The 25,500-nt window shown below is 37.6% G+C and overlaps 1 protein-coding gene across 1 annotated transcript in view; it reads left to right on the top strand.

Moving 5' to 3' along the window:
• LAMA2 (laminin subunit alpha 2) overlaps positions 1–25,500 on the top strand; it is an 831,335-nt gene that overhangs the window by 595,024 nt on the left and 210,811 nt on the right. Inside the window, exons 28-30 of the mRNA XM_069077437.1 lie at positions 6,389–6,506; positions 15,727–15,861; positions 25,079–25,203. Of these exons, the coding sequence (XP_068933538.1) occupies positions 6,389–6,506; positions 15,727–15,861; positions 25,079–25,203 (378 nt within the window). The remainder of the gene's footprint in view (positions 1–6,388; positions 6,507–15,726; positions 15,862–25,078; positions 25,204–25,500) is intronic.

Below are 25,500 nucleotides of genomic sequence, written 5' to 3'. Positions count from 1 at the left end.
AAAAAAAAAAAAAAGGGGGCGGAGCCAAGATGGCGGAGTAGAAGCACGACCCTCCCGCGGCTCCAGCTTCCACCCTCCCCAATCCATGTAAAAAGGGGACTCTAAACAAACTTTGGAGCTGCAGAACCCACAAAATGACACAGAGAAGCTAACCTCCCGCTGAGAACAGCCCAGCAGGCCGGCAGGAATCGGCCAGCGCAATGCTCTGGGAGCCGAGCCCAGCCCCACACTGAGGCTTTAGCCCCAGGGCGGGCCTGACCAGCCGCCAGCCAGAGGGACTCCAGATCAGCAGCAGCTGTGGCCGTTTCCAGATTTATCAATACATAGATGCGAAGGACAAGTTCTAATAAGGAATAATAGCGGGCAACGGCTCGGTGGCCTGCGCGGGAAGGTGTGGCAGACGCAGGCCTGGAAGGGGCCTGATCAACTCAGAGGGCAAGTCTTCCCACCAACCACAAGGTCCACTACCAGGCCTATCACCAAAGGGCTGGGACTGGAAAGAGCAAGGTAAGAAGCAAATACAGGGGCCCCTATACTGGACAGCAAACACTCCTGGGGCTACCACTTCATAGCCCAGAAATCTTTTTTTTTTTAAAGCCCCTTTCAGGACCTCCAAAGACAAGGATGGCAGAGTGAACCCCACTTGCTCCAAACCCCCCCTCTGACCCTGAAAATATAGTAACTCTTGCCCCAGGGCAAAACCCTCTACAGTAAAGGCTTGGGATCCTAGAGGAAGGGCGTGGCTAGGACACTGCCTCAAAACGGGTAGAAAGCAGACTACAAAGACAAAGACTCTGGAGTCCTACTATCCTCAGAGGGAGGAACCAACCTCAGAGGGAGACACTGTGGACTCCACACCCACAGCTGAGACTTCAACAGGGAATGGATCCCAAGCACAGAAGGCTCTCCTAGATGAGATCAAAAGGAACTTTGAAAGCAAAATGAGATAGAAGACAAAATGAATAATTCTCTCAAAACGAAAATAGCAGAATTCGAAAAACATTATAATGAGGAAAACATCTCTCTAAAAAGAAAAGTGTATGATATGGAAAAGGAGCTTCAAAAATCAACCAAGGAAAATGATTTGATAAAAACCAGAATTAAACAAATAACTCTATGAGGAACCAAGAATTAGCCAAGCAAAACAACAAAAATGAAAAATTAGTAAAAGAGGTAAAATACCTCAAAGAAAAAATAACTGACCTGGAAAACAGATCCAGGAGAGATAATCTGAGAATCATAGGCCTACCAGAAAATTATGATGAAAAAATGAGCCTGGACAACATTCTCCAAGAGCTCGTTAAGGAAAACTGCCCTGAGATACTAGAACCTGAGGGGAAAATAGAAATCAACAGAATCCACCGTACACCTGCTGTAAGAGATCCCAAACTGAAAAATCCTCGAAATGTTGTGGCCAAACTCCAGAACTACCAGATAAAAGAGAAAATACTCCAAGCGGCCAGAAAGAAACAATTCAAATATCGAGGGTCCACAGTGAGGATTGCACCGGATTTGTCAGCCTCCACACTGAAAGATAGGAGGCAGTGGAATACAATTTTCAGGAAGGCAAAACAGCTCGTATTACAACCAAGTATCACATACACAGCGAGACTGAGCATATTCTTCCAGGCAAAGAGATGGTCATTCAATGATATAACAGAGTTCCAGACCTTCTTGATAAAAAAGCCAGAACTCAATGGAAAATTCAACCTCCAATTACGAGAAGCAACAGTGACTTAGAAAGGTAAACAAGGAGAACACACATCATTTTAGAGGGAAAGAGGGGAGGGAGAGGAGCTTCGCATGAGATCTGTTCCTGTCATTCTTGATGCGAAGAAAAAATAGCATACCTCATTAAATATAACAATATCCTACAGGCAGTAGGAGGGGGAAAGGGTTACAAAAGGGGGGTGGGAGTGATTTGTAGGGAGGGAAGTAGTAAGGGGAAAAGGGGAGGAAAAGGGAGGGGGGCCGAAAAGGGAACAGTGAGGGAGGCGGTGGTCAAAAGGAAAACTATTAAGGAGGGGAAGGGAGAAGGGAGGGAAAATACGAACATTAACAGGGGCAGGAATAGGATGAGGGGAAAGAAACAGATAACAATCATAACTGTAAATGTGAATGGAATGAACTCTCCTATAAAACGGAGATGGATAGCAGACTGGATTAGAAATCACAATCCTACAATATGCTGTTTACAAGAAACACATTTGAAACAGAGGGATACACACAAGGTAAAGGTAAAAGGTTGGAGTAAAATATATCATGCCTCAGCTAAAGTAAAAAAAGCAGGGGTAGCAATCCTTATTTCAAATAAAGCAAATGCAAAAAATTGACCTAATTAAAAGAGATAAGGAAGGAAACTATATCCTGTTAAAAGGCACCATCGAGAATGAAGCAATATCACTACTTAACATTTATGCACCAAGTGGTGTAGCATCCAAATTCCTAGAGGTGAAGGTAAAGGAATTAGAGGAAGAAATAGATAGCAAAACTATACTAGTGGGAGACCTTAATCTCCCCCTATCTGAACTTGATAAATCCAACCTCAAAATAAACAAGAAAGAAGTTAAGGAGGTGAACAGGATTTTAGAGAGAAAAGGTATGATAGATCTCTGGAGAAAACTGAATGGGGATAAAAAGGAATATACTTTCTTCTCAGCGGTTCATGGCACATATTCAAAAATTGACCATGTTCTAGGGCATAAAATCCTCACAATTCTATGCAGCAAGGCAGAAATATTAAACGCATCATTCTCAGATCATGATGCAATAAAAATTATATGCAATAAAGGGCCAGGGAAAGACAGACTAAAAACTAACTGGAAATTAAACAATTTGATCCTAAAGAATGAGTGGGTCAAACAAGAAATTATAGAAACAATCAGTAATTTCATTCAAGAGAATGATAATAATGAGACAACATACCAAAATCTGTGGGATGCATTAAAGGCAGTTCTTAGGGGAAGTTTTATATCCCTGAGTGCATATGTGATTAAATTAGAGAAAAGGGAGCTCAACAAATTGGGCATGCAATTAAAAAACCTAGAAAAAGAACAAATTCAAAATCCCCAATTAAATACTAAACTAGAAATATTGAAGACTAAAGGAGAGATTAATAAAATCGAAATTAAGAAAACTATTGAACTAATAAATAAAACCAAGAGCTGGTTTTATGAAAAAAACAACAAAATTGATAGACCCTTTTATCAATATGATAAAAAAAAGAAAGAAGAAAACCAAATTATGAGTATCAAAAATGAAAAGGGTGAATCTACCTCCAATGAAGAGGAAATCAAAACAATAATTAGGAATTATTTCTCCCAATTGTATGCACATAAATTTGACAATCTTAGGGAAATGGATGAATATTTAGAAACATACAAGTTGCCTAGATTAACTGAAGAGGAAGTAAATTACTTAAATAATCCCATCTCAGAAAAAGAAATTGAACAAGCCATCAGTCACCTCCCTAGGAAAAAATCTCCAGGGCCAGATAGATTCACTAGTGAATTCTATCAGACATTTAAAGAACAATTGATTCCAATACTCTACAAATTATTTGGGAAAATTAGTGAAGAAGGAGTCCTACCAAATTCTTTTTATGACACAAATATGGTACTGATACCTAAATCAGGAAGAGATAAAACAGAGAAAGAAAATTATAGACCAATCTCCCTCATGAATATAGATGCAAAAATTCTAAATAAAATACTAGCCAAAAGACTACAGCAACTTATCTCAAGAATAATACACTTTGATCAGGTAGGATTTATTCCAGGAATGCAAGGATGGTTTAATATTAGGAAAACCATCAGTATAATTGAGCATGTCAACAATAAAACTAGCAGAAACCACATGATCATCTCAATAGATGCAGAAAAGGCTTTTGACAAAATACAACATCCATTCCTATTAAAAACATTAGAAAGTATAGGAATAAATGGAGCCTTCCTTAAAATAATAGGTAGCATCTATTTAAAGCCATCAGCAAGTATTATATGCAATGGGGAGAAGCTGGAAGCATTTCCCATAAGATCAGGGGTGAAACAAGGGTGTCCACTATCACCCCTCTTATTCAATCTGGTACTAGAAATGTTAGCAGTATCAATTAGAGAAGAAAAAGAAATCAAAGGAATCAAGCTAGGCAAAGAAGAGACCAACTATCACTCTTCACAGATGATATGATGATATACTTAGAGAATCCTAGAGAATCAAGTAAAAAACTGCTTGAGACAATAAATAAATTTGGCAAAGTTGCAGGATATAAAATAAACCCACATAAATCCTCGGCATTCCTATATATTTCCAATGAAACTCAACAGCAAGAAGTAGAAAGAGAAATCCCATTTAAAGTTACTGTAGACATTATAAAATATTTGGGAATCTACCTGCCAAAACAAACCCAGGACCTGTATGATCATAACTACAAAACACTTTTCACACAAATAAAGTCAGATCTAACTAATTGGAAAAATATCAATTGCTCATGGCTGGGTCGAGCTAATATAATAAAAATGACAATTTTACCTAAATTAAATTATATATTTAGTGCCATACCAATTAATTTACCAAAAAACTACTTTATAGAGTTAGAAAAAATAGTAACAAAATTCATCTGGAAGAATAAATGGTCCAGAATATCAAGGGAATTAATGAAAAAAAAATGCTAGGGAAGGTGGACTAGCTTTACCAGATTTCAATCTGTACTATAAAGCAGCAGTCATCAAAACTACTTGGTACTGGCTTAGGAATAGAGGAGTGGATCAATGGAATAGATTAGGCACACGAGATTCAGAAGTCAACGACTACAGTAATGTATTATTTGATAAACCCCCAGACCCTGGTTTTTGGGATAAGAACTCACTATTTGACAAAAACTGCTGGGAAAATTGGAATATAGTATGGCAGAAACTGGACATAGACCATTATCTAACACCATATACCAAAATCAAGTCTAAATGGGTTCATGATCTAGGTATAAAGGTTGATACTGTAAGCAGTCTGCTAAAACAAGGAATAGTTTACCTATCAGACTTGTGGAGAGGGAATGACTTTATGACGAAACAGGAATTAGAGAACATTATAAAATGTAAAATGGATAATTTTGACTACATGAAATTGAAAAGTTTCTGTACAAATAAAGCCAATGTAACCAAGATTAGGAGGGAGGTGGGAAATTGGGAAAGAATCTTTACAACCTATGTCTCTGACAAAGGACTCATCTCTAAAATATACAGAGAACTGAGTCAAATGTATAAGAATACAAGTCATTCCCCAATTGATAAATGGTCAAAGGATATGAACAGGCAGTTTTCGGAGAAAGAAATTAAAGCTATCTATAAGCACATGAAGAAATGCTCTAATTCACTATTGATTAGAGAAATGCAAATCAAAACAACTCTGAGGTACCACATCTCACCAGTCAGATTGGATAAGATGACAAAACAGGAAAATGACAAATGCTGGAGAGGATGTGGGCAAACTGGAACACTAATGCATTTGTTGGTGGGGTTGTGAACTGATCCAGCCTTTCTGGAGAGCAATCTGGAATTATGCCCAAAGGGCTATAAATACTTTCATACCCTTTGATCCAGCAATACCACTCCTAGGGTTATATCCCAAAGAGATTATAGAAATGGGAGAAAGACCCATATGTACAAAAATGTTTATAGCAGCTCTTTTTGTTGTGGCAAAGAATTGGAAATTAAGGGGGTGCCCATCAATTGGGGAATGGCTGAACAAGTTGTGGTATATGCATGTTATGGAATACTATTGCTCCATAAGAAACGGGGAGCAGGTGGTTTTCATATTTACCTGGAGAAGCTTAAAAGAACTGATGCTGAGTGAGAAGAGTAGAACCAGGAGGAATTTGTACACAATTACAGACACAACGTATGTGTGATGACCAACTTTGATAGACTGGACTCTTCTCAACAATACAGGAATATAAGTCAATCCCAAAAGACGCATGATGGAGAGAAAAACGTGCATCCAGAGAAAGAACTAGAAAGAACTAAATTTATATCCAGGTGGAAGCAAAATACCTGATCTTTTTCGTTCTCTTATTTGATTTTATGTCCTCTTTACCATTTTTCATTCCAGCTGGTACAATCCATCCTTATAACCTGACCATTGTATAATGTGAAAGTATTTACAGATCCTATACTTGATAATAAGCCGCCATGGGGGGGAGGGGAGGGAGGGGGACAAAATGTGAAATTCAAGGAATTGTGGAATTGAATCCTGTAAACTAAAAGGAAACAAACAAATTAATAAATTAAAGTTAAAAAAAAAGAAAAAAATTTAAAAGTGACTTTCATAATTTACTAAAGTGCCTTTGAATGGGTATTTACTGGGCTAATGAGTTCTATTTATTTTTCTTTTCCAGAATTTCTGAGATCTCAATGGAAGTAGCTGAAGAAGGAGCTATATCAGCATTAAGTCCACAAGCTCGTTTGATTGAAAAATGTGACTGCCCCCCGGGTTATTCTGGCTTCTCCTGTGAGGTATGCTAGTTTCTTCTGAATGACTTATCCTTAATAGTTATCAACTCTCTTCTATTCATTTAGTGAGCTGAAAACTTCACCTTCTAACTTCACTTAAATCAACCTTATTTCTTTGCAAATGCCTAACTTTATTTCCTTTGATCCTTCCTGAACAGCATAAGTCTTAGGACTTGGGGGAAGAGAGGGAAGAAGGAAGTAGGAGGTTAGCTTGATGTTAAATGAAACCTGCTAATAGAAACCACGGGTGAACAGAAAAGGTTTTGACAAAGTTTAAAAGGCTTGTAATATAGAAAAAGAGATGCACGGTTTCTTAAAAAAATAATAATAAAACCCAGTTACTCTAACTTGTCTATTATCTCAAAATCACTCTCAAAAGACCTGGAAAATTCTCAACCATAAATTATATGCACAGTGTGTAACTCTAACACAGAATAATGGATTTTGGAGTCTAAAGCCATTTTTAGAGGCCATCATTATATCTCCCTTATTTTACAGATAAGAAAACTGAATCCCAAACGTTGAGCAACTTGGATGGGGTCACACAGCTACCAAGTGTCTAAGGCAGGATTTGAATTCAGGTCTTCCTAACTCCAAGTCCAGTGCCTTAATCTTCATACAATGCTGTATTATTTTTTTTTGAAAAACAAATATCTTAGGCTTTATGCATCCAAATGCATATTATACACTTCAAAGTATAGAAATCACCTTAAGAAATTATGCCCTTGGCCAGGTTAGAATAGTTTTCAGATGCTTCTTTGGAAGTTTGCCCCAGGACCTACTGTGGGTTCATTTCAACATCCTGAGTGAGAATCCTCTTTTTTCATTCAGCTAGAAGAGACCTTGGAGAACATCTACTTCAACCTCACTCATTTTACAGATAAACCGAGCTTAACTCAAGAAGTGACTTGCCCAAAGTCAGAGTGACTCTAAGTGGCATTGCTAAGATTTGAACCCAAACCTGTTACTCCAAATCTGGTATTCTTTTTGGGTGTGATATTGGAAAATTGGCAGGAATCCATTAGAGAATAGAGCCTCGTAAATAAGGGTCATGATTAAAAAAGAACTGGAATTTAAGAATACGTCAAAGGACCAGATTTTGTCAATTGAGGAAGTACTTTTTTTTAATCCATAAAGCAAAGAAAATAATGGCAGACTTACTTTCAAAATAAGACTATAATAAAAATTTTTGCATCATTTGATGCGCCTGGTCTTCCTAATGATAAGCTATCAGTATAATGCCACATGGGATCAGAAAGCAAGGTACTATTCTAAATAATTGAACTGATTTTCTTATGTGATGTAGATTCTGAAAGGAAGAAGAGTTCTGAAACTGTTTTGAGCAGGAATTGCATCATTTAGGCTAGTGCACAGCTTTCTGGAGAGTCTTAAAAACTACATGAAATCCTAGCCCTAGGTCACGAGGGCCTGCCCAGATTTTGTATTCTGTCATCAAAAGAACCTCTGATCTTTGGGTATTCCCATCCTAATGTGGTCAAATTGCCAGCTCTTGTTCCCTCTTCCCCTTCTTCAGAGCCAACATCTGCTAAGGCAAAAATCCTCAACTCCTCCTATCATTCTTAATTCTCCATAAGGCTGCAGAGTACAGCAAACCATGTCACCCCACTCAAGAAGTTTTATTGGATCCCTATTTACTCTAAAAATACAAACTCTTCTGTTTGAACTTTAAAGTCAATAATAATCTGGTTCTAACATATCTTTCCAAACCTTTTCACTTCTCTCTCTCTCTCTCTCTCTCTCTCTCTCTCTCTCTCTCTCTCTCTGTCTCTCTCTCACACACACACACACACACACAGAGCATAGCAGGAGTAATAGAAAGAGTGATTATCTAGACATAAAATATAGCTAACAAAGCAAAGGCTAAGGACAGTTTTGGAATAATACAGCCTATTTTGAGAGCATATACTGTGGGTCATGAATGTACCAACCAAGATTTTTACTAAATGCATTACATATGCATACACCAGAGTATGTAGGTATATACATAACATTTATACATATGCATATACACAAAAAGAGAATCTGTGATATCTAGTCTTTCACTTGTGACTCATGCTAATTGGTGTGGTACTATGCTATGCTAGTTAGTACAGCAAAAGGTAAAAGTCAGCATGCCCAAAGCATATATTAGATACAGAAATTTCCATTTACTTTATCATATATATATATATATATATGCCATTAACTATCTGTGTGACTTTGGGTGAACCAGTTGCTATCTCTGTGTCTCAGTTTCCTTATCTGTAAAATGAGGATAGAGATAACCATAAAATGGCTAAATGATCCAGCAATGACAGTATAATTACTACTTGTTAAACATATTCCAGAAAGTGGGAAGAGTTGATCTTCAAAGCCCTTACAAAGGTAGAACTGCTTTATGTATATTAGATTTTCTCCCCTAAATTTATATAAGAATAATATTTAAGCAAAAATAATAAAATAAAAACAAAAAGTCTCCAGAGTTGCAGATTTGCTTAATGATACTTCCCTTCTCTTCCAACCTCTTTAATCTTATAAGTCCATATTACCAAGATAGACTTTGATTTCTTTTTTACTGTTTACTGAAATGTGCTATCCCAGTCATTTTTGTAATTGTTCATAACCACAAGAATATGTGTGTGTGTGTGTATCAGCAAAAACAAATGACAGATGAAGATGATCAGTGGAAAGAGAAGGCATACACCAGAGAGGGCCATCTTGCATTAATGGTCATATGACTACCCCACATGCTTTCATGTAAACCTATATTTTATTCAGTAATTTCTCAATTAGGTTGTTCTTGGACTGAAGATCTGTCTCCTATAATAATACACCTGAGATTTTTTTCTCTGATACATTGCCTCTACACCATTATGATTCTTATTTATAATTCATCTCTGTTCTAAAGAATAATTATCTAGGCATAAAATATAGTTATCAAAGCAAGGGCTAAGGACAGTTTTGGAATAATATAGCCTATTTTGAGAGCATACACTGTGGGTCATGAATATAACAACCAATATTTTTTACTAAATGCATTACGTTATAAAGGCATCAGCATTCCTCTACTATTCATTTCATTTTCATGAACAAAAATTGACTGTAAGAAAGATTAATTGTTAGGATCACAGGATTTAAAGAGAAATGGACTTCAAAGATCCATCCAACCCAAATGATCCTACCCACCTTTCTTTTCCCACCTCACTCTTCCCATTTTACAGATAAAGAAGCAGAGGCCCAAAGAGATTTAAGAGATGTGCCAAAGGTCACATGCATAGTCAAGAGTAGAACTAGAATTTCAATCCTGATCATCTTGGTCCAAAGCTAATTTTTTTTCATTATGTCACACTATCTATGGTTTTCAAGCCACAAAGGAAAATATAGGTGACTGTCAGTAGAGTTAGCTGGGCATCCTTTGAGCTGATAAAATTATTATAGCACTTTCAACAAAAAAGGTGTATATGAGTATAGCTTGAACCTACAGTGGAAAATCATATGTAAATATTCACACTTCTCTCTAGCATGAGGACTGTTTTGTTTACTGTACCATAACTTTAATTAAATTATCAGTTGCTGTCTTCTGCAGTTTGTGTTGTTACCTTTTCCATGCAATTAAGGAAATTTTTATTGTGACTTCCATTCTTACAGAATAAAAACATTTGGCCTCTAATTCTTTTTAATGCTCATGATACTGCCTACTAATAGAATTATATAAAGTAGACTCTGAATACAACCTCTGTTCCTCGATTGAATCACTAGTTCTAAGGCATTGTTCAGTTGATTACCCGGAGTATGGCATGGATAATGGCCTCTGGAATCCTCCTCCAGTGCCTCACTGTGTCATGGAAGTGACCCATCCATCATTCTCAAAGACCATGCCACAAGAATTTGAGCTTTGTCAGATCCAAGTAAGCCAGCGAATTTTCAACTAAAGGCCCAGTTAGCAACTGTATATCTATTGAGCTGAAGATTAACCTAGTTTATTCCAAAGCTGTTCCTCACCAGGAGACCATTACATAAGGTAATAGATTTGATCTTAGTTTTAGTTTTGTTTTCTACAACAGCTTTACAAAGGACACTGGAGCATAGCAGGGTTTTGTCTTATATCCATGGAGGAACTACATATACCAACAAAATCATAGATCATTGAAGTATAATAGAAATCCATAAATCCTTTCCAGATTGTGGTTTCATCAATAGTTTCACCTATTTTCCCCAATCAAGCCTTCTATTGGTACAGCCAAACAAAATTATTTGAATTTCATTATCTCTCTGTGACTCTGCTAAGAATTTTTGCGGGGAAGGCAATCGGGCTGAAGTGACTTGCCCAGGATCACTTACAGCAAGTAAGTGTCTGAGGCCTGACTTTTAACTCAGGTCCTTCTGACTCCAGGGCTTGTACTCTATCCACTGCACAACTAGCTGCCCCATATATCTGCTAAGAAAGTAATGGTGAAAGGTGGGCAAAAGAAGTGGGAAATGGTCCCAATATTACACAACCTGGATAGTAAAGAACTGCCTATGTAGGCGTTCAATGATTCCCAAATATCACACTTGGACCAAGAGGAGAGAGGATAAGTTGTGATCCCAGGAGGCAACTTGTGGGAGACAATGGTGGTAGTACCATGAGCTACTTTTAAATAGAATCAAGGCTCTTATATATGTAGTTACGCCATCTTTTCTGTCCCCAAGGTAAGAAGGCCTGCCCTCTCTCTTTTCCACATACATAGGAATATAGATTTGGAGCTAGAAAAGACATTAGAGGCTGTCTAGTTCAATTTCTTCATTTTGGTAGATATAAAGACTAAGGCCAAACAAAATCAAATTATTTTCAAGAGGTCCCACACTTCGTAGGTAACAAGACACATATTTGAACCATAGTGTTCTGACTCCCAATCTAGAATTCTTTCCACTGTGGTACACTGTCTTATTCTCACAATGTTGTAACCTATATGAAGTGTTTTGTAAACTTCAAAACTGTTACTTTGTTCATCTCTTTTGCCTTGCAGGGCTGCCCTTGATATCTATTTTAGATGTAGTGCAGTATGATGGAAAGAGCCAAAGACTAGGTTTATAATCCCAACTCTCTTTGGTATGAACTGTTGGGCTTTGGGCAAACTATCTAAAAAAGGAAGATAATGATGCTAATAGGCACTTATAGGGTAGTTACGAGGAAAACTGCAGGGCACTAGGTAGGTATGATTATTTTGAAATGATTTCGCATATTAAAAATGTTCCAAGTGTGATTTGCCTAGGGCTACATACCTCTAAAGATCAGTCCAGAGCTTTATATTCCCTTACGGATACTAATTTTGAGTTTCATTTTTAGCATCCCTGACAAAATAGCTAAGAAAGCAATGTCATAAGAGAATTATATATTCCTTAGTCCTTCCATCCTCAGAAACCAGGGATTAGATTTGTCATTAGAATGTGAGAGAAGAAGGTCAGTGCTGAGTCTTAGGACAGATATACTTTCCTTTTTTATCTGTCTCCATTCAGCTTCCTCCCCCCACTTTAAAGGGAGTTTGTTCATAAAGCTGTAAAGATGCAATCAGCATGCCCGAGGTAAACAATCGGGAGGAAAAGAAGATGTAGTCTTAAATAGTTCCTAAACTTAAGGGGAAAGACTTTTGAAAAAGGGGACTCGGTTTGAGGAATGTTAATGAGGAAAGCAACTGTAAACTCCATCTTTCCCCTTCCTTAAACATCAGGAGAATCCTCCAGGAACCCTGCCAGAAGAGACTAACAAAAGTCCCAACTAGTTATATAAAGTAAAACAAAACAAACTTAGTTCTTCCCCACAAACATCCAGAAATTTCAAGGAGGATGGTCCTGCCTTGAACAGGAATGGTAATCTGCCTCTAGAGTACCTTCTTCCCTCTGTATCCAGAGTCCTTCTCTTTACTACCTATATTAGGGCAGTTTCAACACATTGACAGAAAAAAAGGGAATTGGGGCCATTCTCTTCCATCTCCAATCCTCAAAGGCTGGGTATATGATTTTGTCAGTGTTCTTTCTTCCAGCATTTCAAAAGATAGGTTATTTCATTGACATAGATACTCCCTCACCAACAAGATTTATTATCTCATTCATGACTGTGTAGAGAGCCTATGGAGGCTGCCATAGTTAAAGTAACTGGATGAGGTGTTGAACCTTTCTCCCATGCTGAACCTCTTCAGTGAGCTGGTTGTTGTAAAGCAGGCAAAGTCCTTCTGGCAATATCATCCAAGTGGCACTGTGAGTAGAGTGCTCCTGAACTCTGAGTCAGCAAGACCCAAGTTTGAATCCTGCCAGAGATATTTAGTAGCTCTATGACCTTGGGCAAGTCACTTGAACCTTAATTTCCTCATTTGAAAAATGGAGATGATAATAACATCTGCTTCACAGTTATGAAGAAACAAACAGATATGATGTACTTTAAAAACTTCAAAACATGTGACCTTGAAGCTTTGATTGTTTAAGGGTCACACTTGAGAACCTAGAGGGCCGCACGTGACCTCAAGGCCATAGGTTCCCTACCCCTGAGTCTAACAGAGCCTTAATTACTTTATCTATAAAAGGGAAATAGTATCTTCCTCCCTCTCAGAGATTCTGTGAAGACATTCTATAAACCTCCAAACACTATAGAAATGTGAGTTGGTATATGTCTCTGTGCTTGAATTAGAAGCCTTAGTCTCTTAATAGGACTTTCTAGTGCCTTCTACTAGCAGCCCTTTTATGAGTCTATGGCATGGTCAGGAGGTGTCCAAGTGGGATTTTGGTGGGCTTGCTGTAATAAAATTCCACTATCACAGGAAACATATTACGACAACTTAGACTCAAACTACAGTATTTAAATCACTTTCCTCCTTTAATTATATAATATCCTAGCTGCAATTCACTTTTCAGTTGAGAAGTACCAACTTTGGACTTGTTTTTTTCTCGCAGTCACTCCCACCATTATACTGTAAGTCTTCCAAATCACCCTACTAGTGTTTTCCAAGTCCTTAGGTATCACCATATGCACATAGTCAGACTGTTTTGACTCTGGCCAGAAACGGGACTGAGAATTAATTCTCTTTTATAAATGCTATGGAGATGGACCCTCAAAAATAATAACTGACATTTATATGTCACTTTATTATGTGTGAAGCCTTTTGCATGCATTGTCATTTGATCCTCGCTATTATTGCTTCAGTTTTACAGATTAGGAAACTGAGGCTCAGAGAAGTCAAGCAACTTCTTCTATGAATCCAAAGCTTGTAAATATGTGAGGAAGAATTTGACCTTAAGTCTTCCTCCTCCAAATCCAGAATTCCATCCATGTCAGCCTGCACAGGACCCTAAGGATGGAATCTATAGATCAACAGCATCCATTTTTGGTCCCCTCATTCAATGTCGCTCTCAATTCAATGGTCACTCTTTTCTTTAAGAGAATGGTCTTCTATCTCATCCATACTAGAAGTGCAGTATTAGGGGCCTGATAGCACTCTGGCACAGGAACTTTGACCTACTCTGTTTCTGACTCTGACCAGTTTGCCCTATGCCTTCCAATCCCAGGAGCTCATCACATTTACGTTAGACTTAGTGACAATACCTCATCAGTTTAGCCCACTGCAACTCAGAACTCTGAAACTCAACAGATTTGCCACCCTCAGTCTCTCTATTAACTGGTTTTAAGGCAAGAATGTGCCACCATTCGCATGCCAGGGGTCACTCTCTAAAGTGTTTGAATGCGACCCATTTTGAAATTCTTAAAGAGAGCTAGGCATTATTTTATATTCAAGCATGACTATTGTAAAGCCATAATTTTCTTTCTCAGACAATAGCGCAAAGAGAAAAGTGGATGTTGGCTTAAACGATTTAGATAGACTTTACTGAAATAGAAGCTTATGTCCCATGATAGGAGATGGTAATTCAGACTCCAGCCTTCCTTCTGCTCCTAGTCTTCATCAGCTGCTCTTAAGCAGAGGCATCAATTTAACCTCATTAGAGTTTCTTCTAAGCTGTGATAAAAGCAGAGGGACTTCTAATTGAGTATTTAATTGAGGTGATTTAACATTAACTAAATAAAAATAAACAAGGATAATACTGACTATTGATCTCTTTTCCTCTTTGTAAGAGAGTTCAAGATACTGTCTTCAAATGCCCACTCCTCTCAGCTCTTCTAATCCAGAACCAAATGCATACCTATTATTGATGCACTGGGTGTCCTACCTTGTGCTCATTTCATGATTTTTCTTCTTTGCTTACCAATCACTTTTTACTTCCTAATGGACTCCTAAATTAACCCTGTAAATAAGGGGAATTTAAGTCAGCCAGGATGCTGAAACTGAATGCCATCAGAGAGACCGAAAGCTGGCCTGGAAACTATTGCTTCTCCTACCTCACTTCAAACCACTGATTTGTAAATCAAACAATGGATAATGAATATGGCAGCCTCACCATATTATGAGTGGCTAAACCATGGACAACAAGGCTGTTCCTTTCACCCATTCAGAATTTTGAGCTTTCAGAAAGCAATGTAGACAAGTTGATAAATTTACATAATAAAGCCTAAATGAAGACGGAAGACTTGATTTTGTATATGTCAGCTTTGCCAGCAGTTTTCCATTTACTCTCAGATTTTTATTGCTGAGTGAAAAAATAGATCAGGGATAGATAAATTTTATTTGGGACCTAATAGTCCCAAGACACATAGTGCTTTTATTATTTGGAATTCCTTACTTTTATAGTTTTAAAATTATCACCCATATAAATAATGCAACTATGAAGACTTGTGTGTATGTATGTGTGTATGCGTGCTTAGAATTAGACAGTTGTTAGTTATCCATCAAGCAGAATTGAGGCAGATATGAGCTTGTCAAATCTGAAAAAAAAAATCCTAAGGACAAGGGCAATCCAATTATCCCTTCTCAGTCCATGATACAACTCTATTTTAAAGGAAACTTCTTTCTCAAGAAGATGACATATACTTAAACCCATAGCTTGTGAGTTTAAATATTCTGTATCTAAATGAAAGGTTTTCAGCCCTGAAATATTGCCCAGATGGAGCTACTCTTCCACTCTAGAGACCTTGCTGAAGCACGTGTTATGATTTGCAATTGGTTCTTGTCTTTATAAAGGATATTGCCTGTAGTGCAGCTGGAGGAATGTCCTTCTTTTCATAAGCTAGAGGACCCAGAGCCTTCTAAAATGTGCTTTTCTTGTCTTTCCCTGACTAACTGGTTTACTTTCCCTACAGGCCTGCATGCCAGGATTTTATAGGTTGCCTTCTGAATCTGGTGGCCGGATACCTGGACCAAGCCTGGGTACTTGTGTTCCATGTCAGTGTAATGGACATAGCGATATATGTGACCCTGAAACTTCCATATGTCAGGTACTAATCTATGACCTCTCTTTATTTGTTTACACTGTCGTTTTTCTTCATGTAAATGATACCTCTGCATACCAAGTCAACACCAGGGAGCACATCTTAATCTTGTTTTTGTTTACGGAAGGATGCAGTCAAGGACATTTGGCTCAAAATTGACATCTCTTGCCTAAATGATTGTCCCCTGTTGATTTTCTTGCATTAAAAATTCTAAATACATAGCTTTTTTCTGATATATTCCTGTATTCAGTGAGAAAATAATGGTTTGCACCAAAAAATATACAGCTAGTGTAAACAATAATCATACTCTGCATTTTTATAACTTCAACCTTCAAGGAACTTATAACTTATTCTATAAGCATTACCTCATTTATCTTCACACCAGTCAGATGAGGCAAGTAGGGGATCACTATTATTATCCACATTTAATAGCCTAGGAAATGAATGTAAGTGACGTGGGAGGAATGGAAGTGTGTTTCCTGACTCTGACTGATTTCAATATCTTAGATCATAATAAAACTACATACCCATTTGCAGTTAATTCCCTACTAAATATTGTTTAAAAAAATAATAACAGTTATAAATCAATTATTTAAGAATTACTACATACCCAGAGAACCAGTATGTTATAGTAGCTAGAGTGATACTTTTGGAGGCAGAAAGACTTAGGTTCAAATCTCATCTCTGACACATAATGGTTATGTTACCCTGGTTAATTCATTTAATCTCTCAATATCCGAGCTACTTTCAAAGATTATAAATTGCAAAACAATTAAAGGCTTAGATTGATATAGGGAGTTTCCCAGGAAGGAAGCCCTCCCAGGAAGGAGTTCCTTACACTGAAGAAATCACAGGTCTAGACCAAAAAAGGAAAAAAATGAAAAAAAAATGTACCTGGTACTGTGATATTATTGTTTCTCACACCTTGTGTTTTCCATTCCTTTCCCATGGAAATACAGGAAGAAAATGAATTGCTGAAAAATGTCTAAGTTGAGTTCAGCTTCTCTGTAATGGTTAGAGCAGCAGTCCTCCCCTCATGGCCCCACCCCCCAGACACCAATCAATGGGCAGTCCTGTGCCTTGTGGAAAGGGAGCTACAATTTCATCCTTAAAATTTGTGCATTCTAATCAGGGTAAAAATACCTCAACATGAAATATATTATCATTGCTATGGCCAACAATATAAGCAGAAATCATGACAATTACTTTCTATCAAAGAAAATTATGTTCAGCCTAGATCAAATATATATGATTAAGAAGAAACTGAAGCTTGGAACAAGTGAGGATTCTACAAAAGGGCTAAGATCACAGATTTTAAGCCAATGGGGACCTTTAGAAGTTATTCCAAATTTATTCCAAACCCTTCATGTTAGAAGTGAGCACCCTGAGGCAAAGATGAATTAAGCTATTTGACCAAGGCTAAACAACTAATATGAGGCAGAGGTTGAATTTGAACCCAGGTTCTCTGACTCCAACTGAAGTCATGTTTCCATTATACAATACTCCCTCCTACTTAGAGGGCAGCTAGGTGATGTAGTGGATAGAGTTTCTGGCCTCAAATAGATTAATCTTCCTGAGTTCAAATCTGTTGAGTTGCTTTACCCTGTTTGCCACAGTTTCCTCACCTATAAAATGTGCTGGAGAAGGAAATGGCAAACCACTGAAGTTTCTTTGCCAAGAAAATTGCAAATGGGGTCAGGAAGAGTTTGAAATGACTCACAACTGAAATGACTAAACACACACACACACACACACACACACACACACGTGCGCGCGCATGCCCACTCCTACTTGAATGCTTCAGCATGTCATGAAGGTGACCTTATACTTCTGAAGGGATGTAATCAGAAGAGTGGAACACCTGGCACATTCTGTCTTCTTCTAATATGACCCTAGCACCCAAACAATGTCTCCTTCATGAAAATGAGACTAAAGAGAGAGTTAGCCCTTTCTCTTTAACTTTTCACCACTAGATGATAAAGATTTTGTCAACAGCAACCTACAAAACAAAGAAAAACTTAAAATGGGCCCCTTATACTTCTGTGGTACAGTTGGAAGAGTGCTAGAAAACAAAGCAAAGAATATTAAGAATCACATCGTTTTTATACTGTCAATTAAACTTAATTATTTTATTCTGTATGTGAGACCCTTGGTAATCATCTACAAGTCAATATACTACTGGAGGTACTGAACCTTTCTGGTTCTAAATGTAATCCCAGATCAAAATAAGGCAGTAAGGAAGGTTCACACATTCACTTAGAGAAGAGAATTCACACATTCTCTTTGGAAAAGAAAATGAAGTAGTAAAATTGGTTTAATCATGTATCCAAAGCCAATGAGAAATATATTTTCAGGAGGGATTTTGGTCATCTAATGATGTAGTGTTCATACTGATCTTAAACCAAAAATATCTTTTTAAAAAGCAAGAAAATTTTAAAGATTTTTTTCAGTTAATTAGCCAATGTCTGTTGTAGAGAGTGGGTAGATAAATTCTCTGAAGAACCTTATAAGTTCCTCTAAATTAAATAAACATATATTTTAATAATGAGTGTCTTTAATGTAAAGGTGGGATTAGAGAAAATGGTGAAAATGTGTTGGAAAATGTGGTTTAGGGTAAGAAATGAAAATGCTGTTGTTTGTGCTTAGTTCTTGAAGAGGACCAATGAGATCACAAGAATGATGTCTTGACTGGTGTATGAATTGGATAGACTTCACAGAAGCTATATAGCATGGCTATTTTCTTCAGTAAGAGTCATAAGATTCTAACCATGGTATTCACCAAAATACAATATGCATAAGAAAAAAAATAAAATTTACTGAAGCTTCATAGATAGAAAATGATTGGTATCTAAATGTGATAGTGATTTCCAAATCACCTTTCTGCAGTCAGACCATAGACTTGTCAGAGCAAAGGTCAAAATCAACTTGAATTTAGGGGGGAAAAGCATAAAGAAGAAATAAAGATAATGATGTACAATTAAAATAACCACAAGAGGACCTACTCAAAGAAGCTATTTATATTCAAAAACCCAGAAATGGAACCAAGAAAAGAAATTGATATAAACTATAACTCACATCTTCTACAAAAGTTTAAGGTTGCTTTTTTTAAAAACAATTGACACATGGTGTGCCAAACGACTACAGAAAACTCCTCAGTCATTAAGCATTCAATCTCCTTGTCAAGTGGACAGATATAAGAGTCACGGGTAATACTAGTTTCAAATGGAAACTCCTATGTAGACCAAATGGATTTGTATTCTAATAGCTTGGTCCCCAATGTACTACATGAAGAAGTAGAAATAAAGAACAAAGATGAGAAATACACCTAGAACAGACCAATGTAGATAGGAGGAATTCAAATGATAGTTGGCAGTTTTAAGGGCACCAAGAGTTCAATTTTCAAGAAATCTGAAGCAGGGGCAGCTAGGTGGCAAAGTAAATAGAGCACCAGCCCTGGAGTTAGGAGGACCTGAGTTCAAATCTGACCTCAGACACTTAACACAAAAAACTAGCCTTGTGACCTTGGGCAACTCAGCCCCAGTTGGCTCCCCTTCCCCCTCCAAAAAGCAAAAAAAAAAAAAAATCTGAAGTGAATGGAATGAAGGAATTAAAAAATATTTATCATTTACAGTGTACCATGCATTGTGCTAAGCAGCAGAAGTAGAAATACAAAAACAAGAGAGTCTCTAAGGGTTGACCTTGGCAAGGAGAAGAGACTTTGATTTCATCAGAGAGTTAAGTGAAGGAGATCTTCATATAAGATGGGAGGGAAAGGAAGAAGGAGTTCACAACAAATGACCTCAATTTTTCAGTAATGTATGAAATGGTTCTCAATTCAGGGGGTTAGGGAGGGTTTACTATGCCAGGCTTGAAAAAAGAAGAGTTGGTCCAGTCTTGTGGTGATAGAAAATTGATTAGGGAAAAGCAGAAGGGTTGTCTCACTTCAGTGTAGTCCCAACTGAGATTAGATAAAGTAGATTTATAGTGAACCTTGTTCAGCTTAGTTGTGTGACCTCCTCCATCCATCCCCACTTACCAGTGAAACAAAAGTAATACAAGAGAAGGGATGGCTAGGTGGTGCAGTGAATGGAGCACTGGCCCTGGAGTCAGGAGGACCCGAGTTCAAATCCACCCTCACACACTTGACACACTTGCTAGCCATGTGACTTTGGGCAAGTCACTTAACCCCAATTGCCCTCCAAAAAGCAAAAAAAAAAGTAATACATGAGGAAGATAATAGAAGTCATCCAAGGTTCAGGTTTGGCAAGGGGTAGGACAAGGGAGTAATACTTTTACAAACAGGAAAATAGTGCAGAGTTGAATTGGTTCCCCAAGAGATTGATATTGGAAAATGAGGAGAGTATAGCCACAGCAGAAATGAGAAAATATTTGGGGGGTGGAAGTATTAGAGGTCAGGCTGAGGATGAAGAATAAGTTTAGGAGTAGTGAGGGATAGAGGTGGAATGATATATATGATTGATAAAGGAATTTGAAATTTCTTGAACATGGAGTAGAATTTGTATGAGTAATGACAAGTTCAACAATGACAATACCCACATGTAGCTGAAAAGAAAGAAGTAGACTTTGGATATTGAGTAGATTAAAGGGAAATTAGGATATTTGAGGGAACATCAAGATGTCAGTTTTCCTACTGGGGGAAGGAGGCAGTAGTTGGGACAGAAAGGGAGACTGTGAGCAAGGCACAGAACTTACTGAGAAAGGAGGGAAAATGTTCAAAGAATCAATAGATAATGTTGCCTGGAAACTGAATTGGGTCATAAATTTGGAGAGGGTGAATCTCAAAGAAGGAGACCTTGCTGAGTGATAATGGTATAGAAAGAGCCTGGAAATCGCTATTGGAAACCATTATTCTGAATCCCCAACTGAAACCATAGAGATATGAGAGGGGGTGAAATGAGTACTAAAAAAAATGATCAGGGATGTGGTATAATGAGGGTTAGAGAGAGAGGATAGAAAGAAATACAGGTCTCAATGAGTAAAAGAACAGATATTAAAAAAAAATTGAGTGCTATAATTATAGTGTGAGTCCCATAGAACACAGTGGAAGAAGCAGGCAGGTCTGGGGGGAGGACATTACAACATAGGATGAAGTGAATGGGAATGAGGCACTGATGTCTGTGTTTGGGGAGGAGGTCTTGTTTTTCAGCAGTCAAGGAAACTTTCATAATCGTTGGAATGGGGAACATACAAAGTGGGAGGAGTATACTAACTATAGGGGATAAGTTCAGACCTGAATACCAATAAATGGGAGGAAGTTTTATGAAGAAAATGGGTGATTAGAAGTTCCAAGGTTTCCCCCAGACCCAGTCCCTCAAGACCTCAGTACATTCTTCAAATTTTCTGCCATATTCTGGCAATAGGAGGTTGCTGTGTTTCTATGGCCTCTGAAAGCTTGAACTCATGGCAGACACAAGCACAGCCAAATGTTTTAGTTCTACACAATCAGAAACCCAGCCAGGGGTATGAGGTATCGCTCTGTCCCGGGGCGCCTCAGAGCCTAGCAGGAAGGCAGGAGTTGGCATGTCCTGGGTCCTCTAAAAGGCCAATCCATTACCAAGTGTTTGAATCTCATCCTCTTTTATCATGGGAAGATGATTCATACATTTCATCTTCCGTGTTACAGTTGTAACATGTCAGTGACATAAATGTTTACCTACAAGACATTTTCTACCTAAGAGAGAATACCATGTTCACTCTTCCTCTGAAAGTCAGTGTGAAGGAGAAGTGTCAAGAATAGAATCATGATTTATGTGTTGTGTCTGTGCACTTAACCAGGAGAGCTGATAAAGTTAACTAAGTTGGTATGTGGGAAATGCCATAAAAGATTGACTGTCCTGTAAAGTTTAACAACATTCACTCCAGGAGAGAATGATGAAAAAAGTTGCAGATACAGGAGAGATACATTTACTGTGATAGCACTAAACTCCCCTGAATACTTTCATTTGTAGCATTTTTTTCAGCCATGTTCTATGTTACATGCAGAGACTATGGCTCAGATGTTACTAACAGTCCAGTTTTCAATACGTTCATAGCAAAAGGCTGACAACTATTTTTCCAGGTCTCTTAGGTTTCCAAGACTGCCCTTGTTCATATTCTGAGAATGTCCAAGACCATGCCATCAATTTGTCCAGGCTATGCTTTGTTTTGGTCTGACTTGCAAAAAAAGAAAAAGACATATCCTTCAGAAATGCTGCCCTGATAACACATACGCATCACCTGTCATCCTGCTCTGTAGCTTCTCATTAAAATTCAGAGAGAAGTGTTGGTTATTTGACTGGTGTCATCTCTTACATTGTGGCCCTAGGAGAAGGAATAAGTGGCCAATGTAAATGAGTACTTCCTTTGGACAGCTGAAGAGGCACTTGTGGAAGGACCATGGTACCAGAATAAGTATCAAAATGAAACAAATCATGGTGTGTTGTTCACCATTCTGCTATAGGGCTGTGAAATATGAATGTTGTGCTATTGTTATACAAGGAAGCTTGACTGGTTTCACATAAACTGTAAAATAACACCTATAAAATGGCAGGAAAAGATTTCAAATATGACAGCATGCCAGACAAGTAGCACCAGTGGCAGAGAGACCCTGGTATTCAACTCTGTTAGACTGATCCTGTCTCAACAATAAATATTAAGGTTTTTAAAATTTTTAAAAATACGGCTGGCTACCTGTGTGATATAATGTGCAGCACGGACACTGCATTTGAAAGTACAAATATTCTGAAAGTTAAATTTCAGGTCATGCGACAGTTATCTTCAATCATAGGCTTTAAGATCATTTGGTACTTTAAGGATCCATTATCATGTCTTTGTGGGTACCCCCTCCACCAGTGCAAGGCATAACCACTCTAAGGCTCAGTAGGCAGTTGTATATTTTTGTGACCAAAAAAAAAAAAAAACAAACAACAAAGGAACAAAAAAAATTTTGGGTGGCCAACCCCATGGTAAAGTTGCTGCAGTTTTAGCAGGATGTGAAAAACCTAAGCTTAAATCTACAGTCATCACTCCTGAATAGAAGTGGCTTTTCTAGTCAAAGAGAATACAAAACATCATGTCAATCACTTGATATATATGGAAGACCTCAGGTTATGTGGAATTCCTAGAAAAGTACATGAAACAGATCATTTATTTCATTGAAAGTTTCTCTAGCAATATCAGGATGCCATTTATATTTAATAAATGTAAAATTCTTAGTGTGATAAAAGAAAGAATAGAAACTGAAATCTTTCAGCTCAAATCCAGAAGTTCAGTCAAACCAATGGAGAAAGGAAATTCTCAGAAATATTTAAGTCTTTGGCCAGGTGTGACATTGAGCATATATATGGCTATCAAGGAGAAAGCTGATGTCAACAAACTGTCCTGGATAAATCTCTAAGAGAAATTTTCCACTGCTTGGTTTCTGGATGAGGAATTAGACAAGGGAAGAACCTTGGTCTTAATACAATAATTAGTTATTAAATACAATAGGAGAGAAATGAATACTATGATCTCTCTCAAAATCATCCCATGAGGAAGAGAAGGAAGAGGAAAGGGAAGGAGGAAGAGGAATTGGTAGTGGGTTATTATATATTCTTATTACAAACCTATCCAACTCTAACTTTGCATGAAGAGCATGGTGGTATGTGACAATGCTAATTAAATTATGACTTCCACAATTCATGGAATCACAGAATTTTGGTAGTTGGAAGGAAAGTTATCTAGTCATACATGACTACATCCAATATTAAATACTAAAAAATGGTTTTCTAGTCTACTTGAAATTATTTTTCATAATATCTTATTTTCTTGCTGCCCTGACCCTTCCCTTCTCTATAAAGATATATTTGCCGCTAAGGATTTTTGTAGCTAGATTGACAAAAAATAGAACACATCTCTACAGACATTTGTGTATAACTATATTGCTAGTTGACCCACATTGCTTCCCACCTTCTTCTTGGATCCATACTGCAAATATATATCATGCTTAGGTTCTAGAGGCTGGCTTAGAAGAGTTGACTTAAATCAGATATTAAGCCCATGAAAATCTTAATGATACCTTTGTCTTGACATAAGATCTCTTAATAGCTCAGAACCAACCATGCAACTAAATGAACCCTTAGACTGTGGAAAACTGATAGATAAGACCACAAGAGCAAGCTATAGTCTCTATGAGAAAAGAACCAAAAAATTTTCAGTCAGCTATAAAATGAGTCAGACTCTCTTCCCCTTCCTTTTCTGTTTCCTTCACTAACTGAATTATGTGCAGTGTTTAAGGATCCCAAAGCATAAACTTTGGAGGAAAAAAAAAGCAGATAAGACTTAGCTTTCTCACATTCACAGCCCTAGAAATCCATGAGAAGCAAGAGGGAAAGAAGCCATGTCAGCTGCTCCCCGTAAACACACGCCCAAGCTAATCCATTCCTAAATAGATAACCAGTTCAAGAAGTAGATCCAAAAAACTTCAGTATATCCTAATTCCAGTTCTACTGAGGTTTCAGTAAGCTTTAAAGAATGTTTCAATAAATCTCCTTTAAAGATACAAGTTTTATAGATGGTACCTCTTTTTGTGCCCTAACCTCAGTTCAAATTTACCACAAATCACTCACTCAGAAAAGTACTTGCCAGTAAATGTAGGAAATAACATGAACAAGACAAAATCATCATAATCCCTTTCCATTTCACAAAAAATCCTGTGGATCAAGAAAATAGTACTAATTCAAGGGTGGAAAGAACATCTGAGACTAAATGATAGAGTTTTAAAATTCTTGACAAGTGTCATCATAATGGAGCAAGAAAGCACCAGCTGTGGAGTCAGGAGGACCTAAGTTCAAATTCGGCCTCAGACACTTAATACTAGCTGTGTGACCTTGGGAAAGTCACAAATCCCAACTGCCTCCCCTCCCTGCAAAAAATAATAATAATGGAGCAAGAGACAGCCTGGGACAGTGACTAAAGTAGAGGAAGAAAATAACTCCACAGGAGTAAATCATTTCATCCATCATTTTTCACTCATTATCAATGCAGATACAATAACATAACTTCTTTTACTATTCAAAACAGAGAAACCCATTGAAAGTTGTTCATGTCAAGAATTACTGAAACACATTTGTCAATGTTAAAAAAAACTGAGACTATTCAATCATTCCCTTCAACTGGAAATAAAATAGGTCCTAACTTTTGTTAATATTCAATATCAAACACTGTCCCCCTTTTTCCTTTATAGAATTGTCAACACCACACTGCTGGTGACTTCTGTGAAAGATGTGCCATTGGATACTATGGAACTGTCAAGGGACTGCCAAATGATTGTCGGCAATGTGCCTGCCCGCTTATCACTTCTAGCAACAAGTAAGTGTGACAAACAAAACGCCCTTTCCAAATTAGTGAAACCCTTTACTTTGCTGCTCATAGACTATGCCTAGGACCCAAATGTTTGGGGTCAAATAAGCAAACCTCAGGCTGGATGTAGCAAAACACTGACACAATTATTTAAATACATAACACATATAGACTCACTAAATATAATGTAGTTCATTATTTCCCTGTATGATCTAGTTGTGAGTCAGTAATTGCTACATTTTTAATTAACAGTTGATAGAGCAATAGCAGTGGGTTACACATTTACAGGAAGGATGTGGGCAAGAA

This window comes from Petaurus breviceps, unplaced genomic scaffold (assembly GCF_028583685.1).
Source record: "Petaurus breviceps papuanus isolate PSGF00001 unplaced genomic scaffold, PetGlider_PUasm1.0 90977, whole genome shotgun sequence".
In the NCBI taxonomy this organism is placed as follows: domain Eukaryota; kingdom Metazoa; phylum Chordata; class Mammalia; order Diprotodontia; family Petauridae; genus Petaurus; species Petaurus breviceps.
Note: the sequence above shows the minus strand (reverse complement) of the source record. Positions and strands in the feature narration are given on the sequence as shown.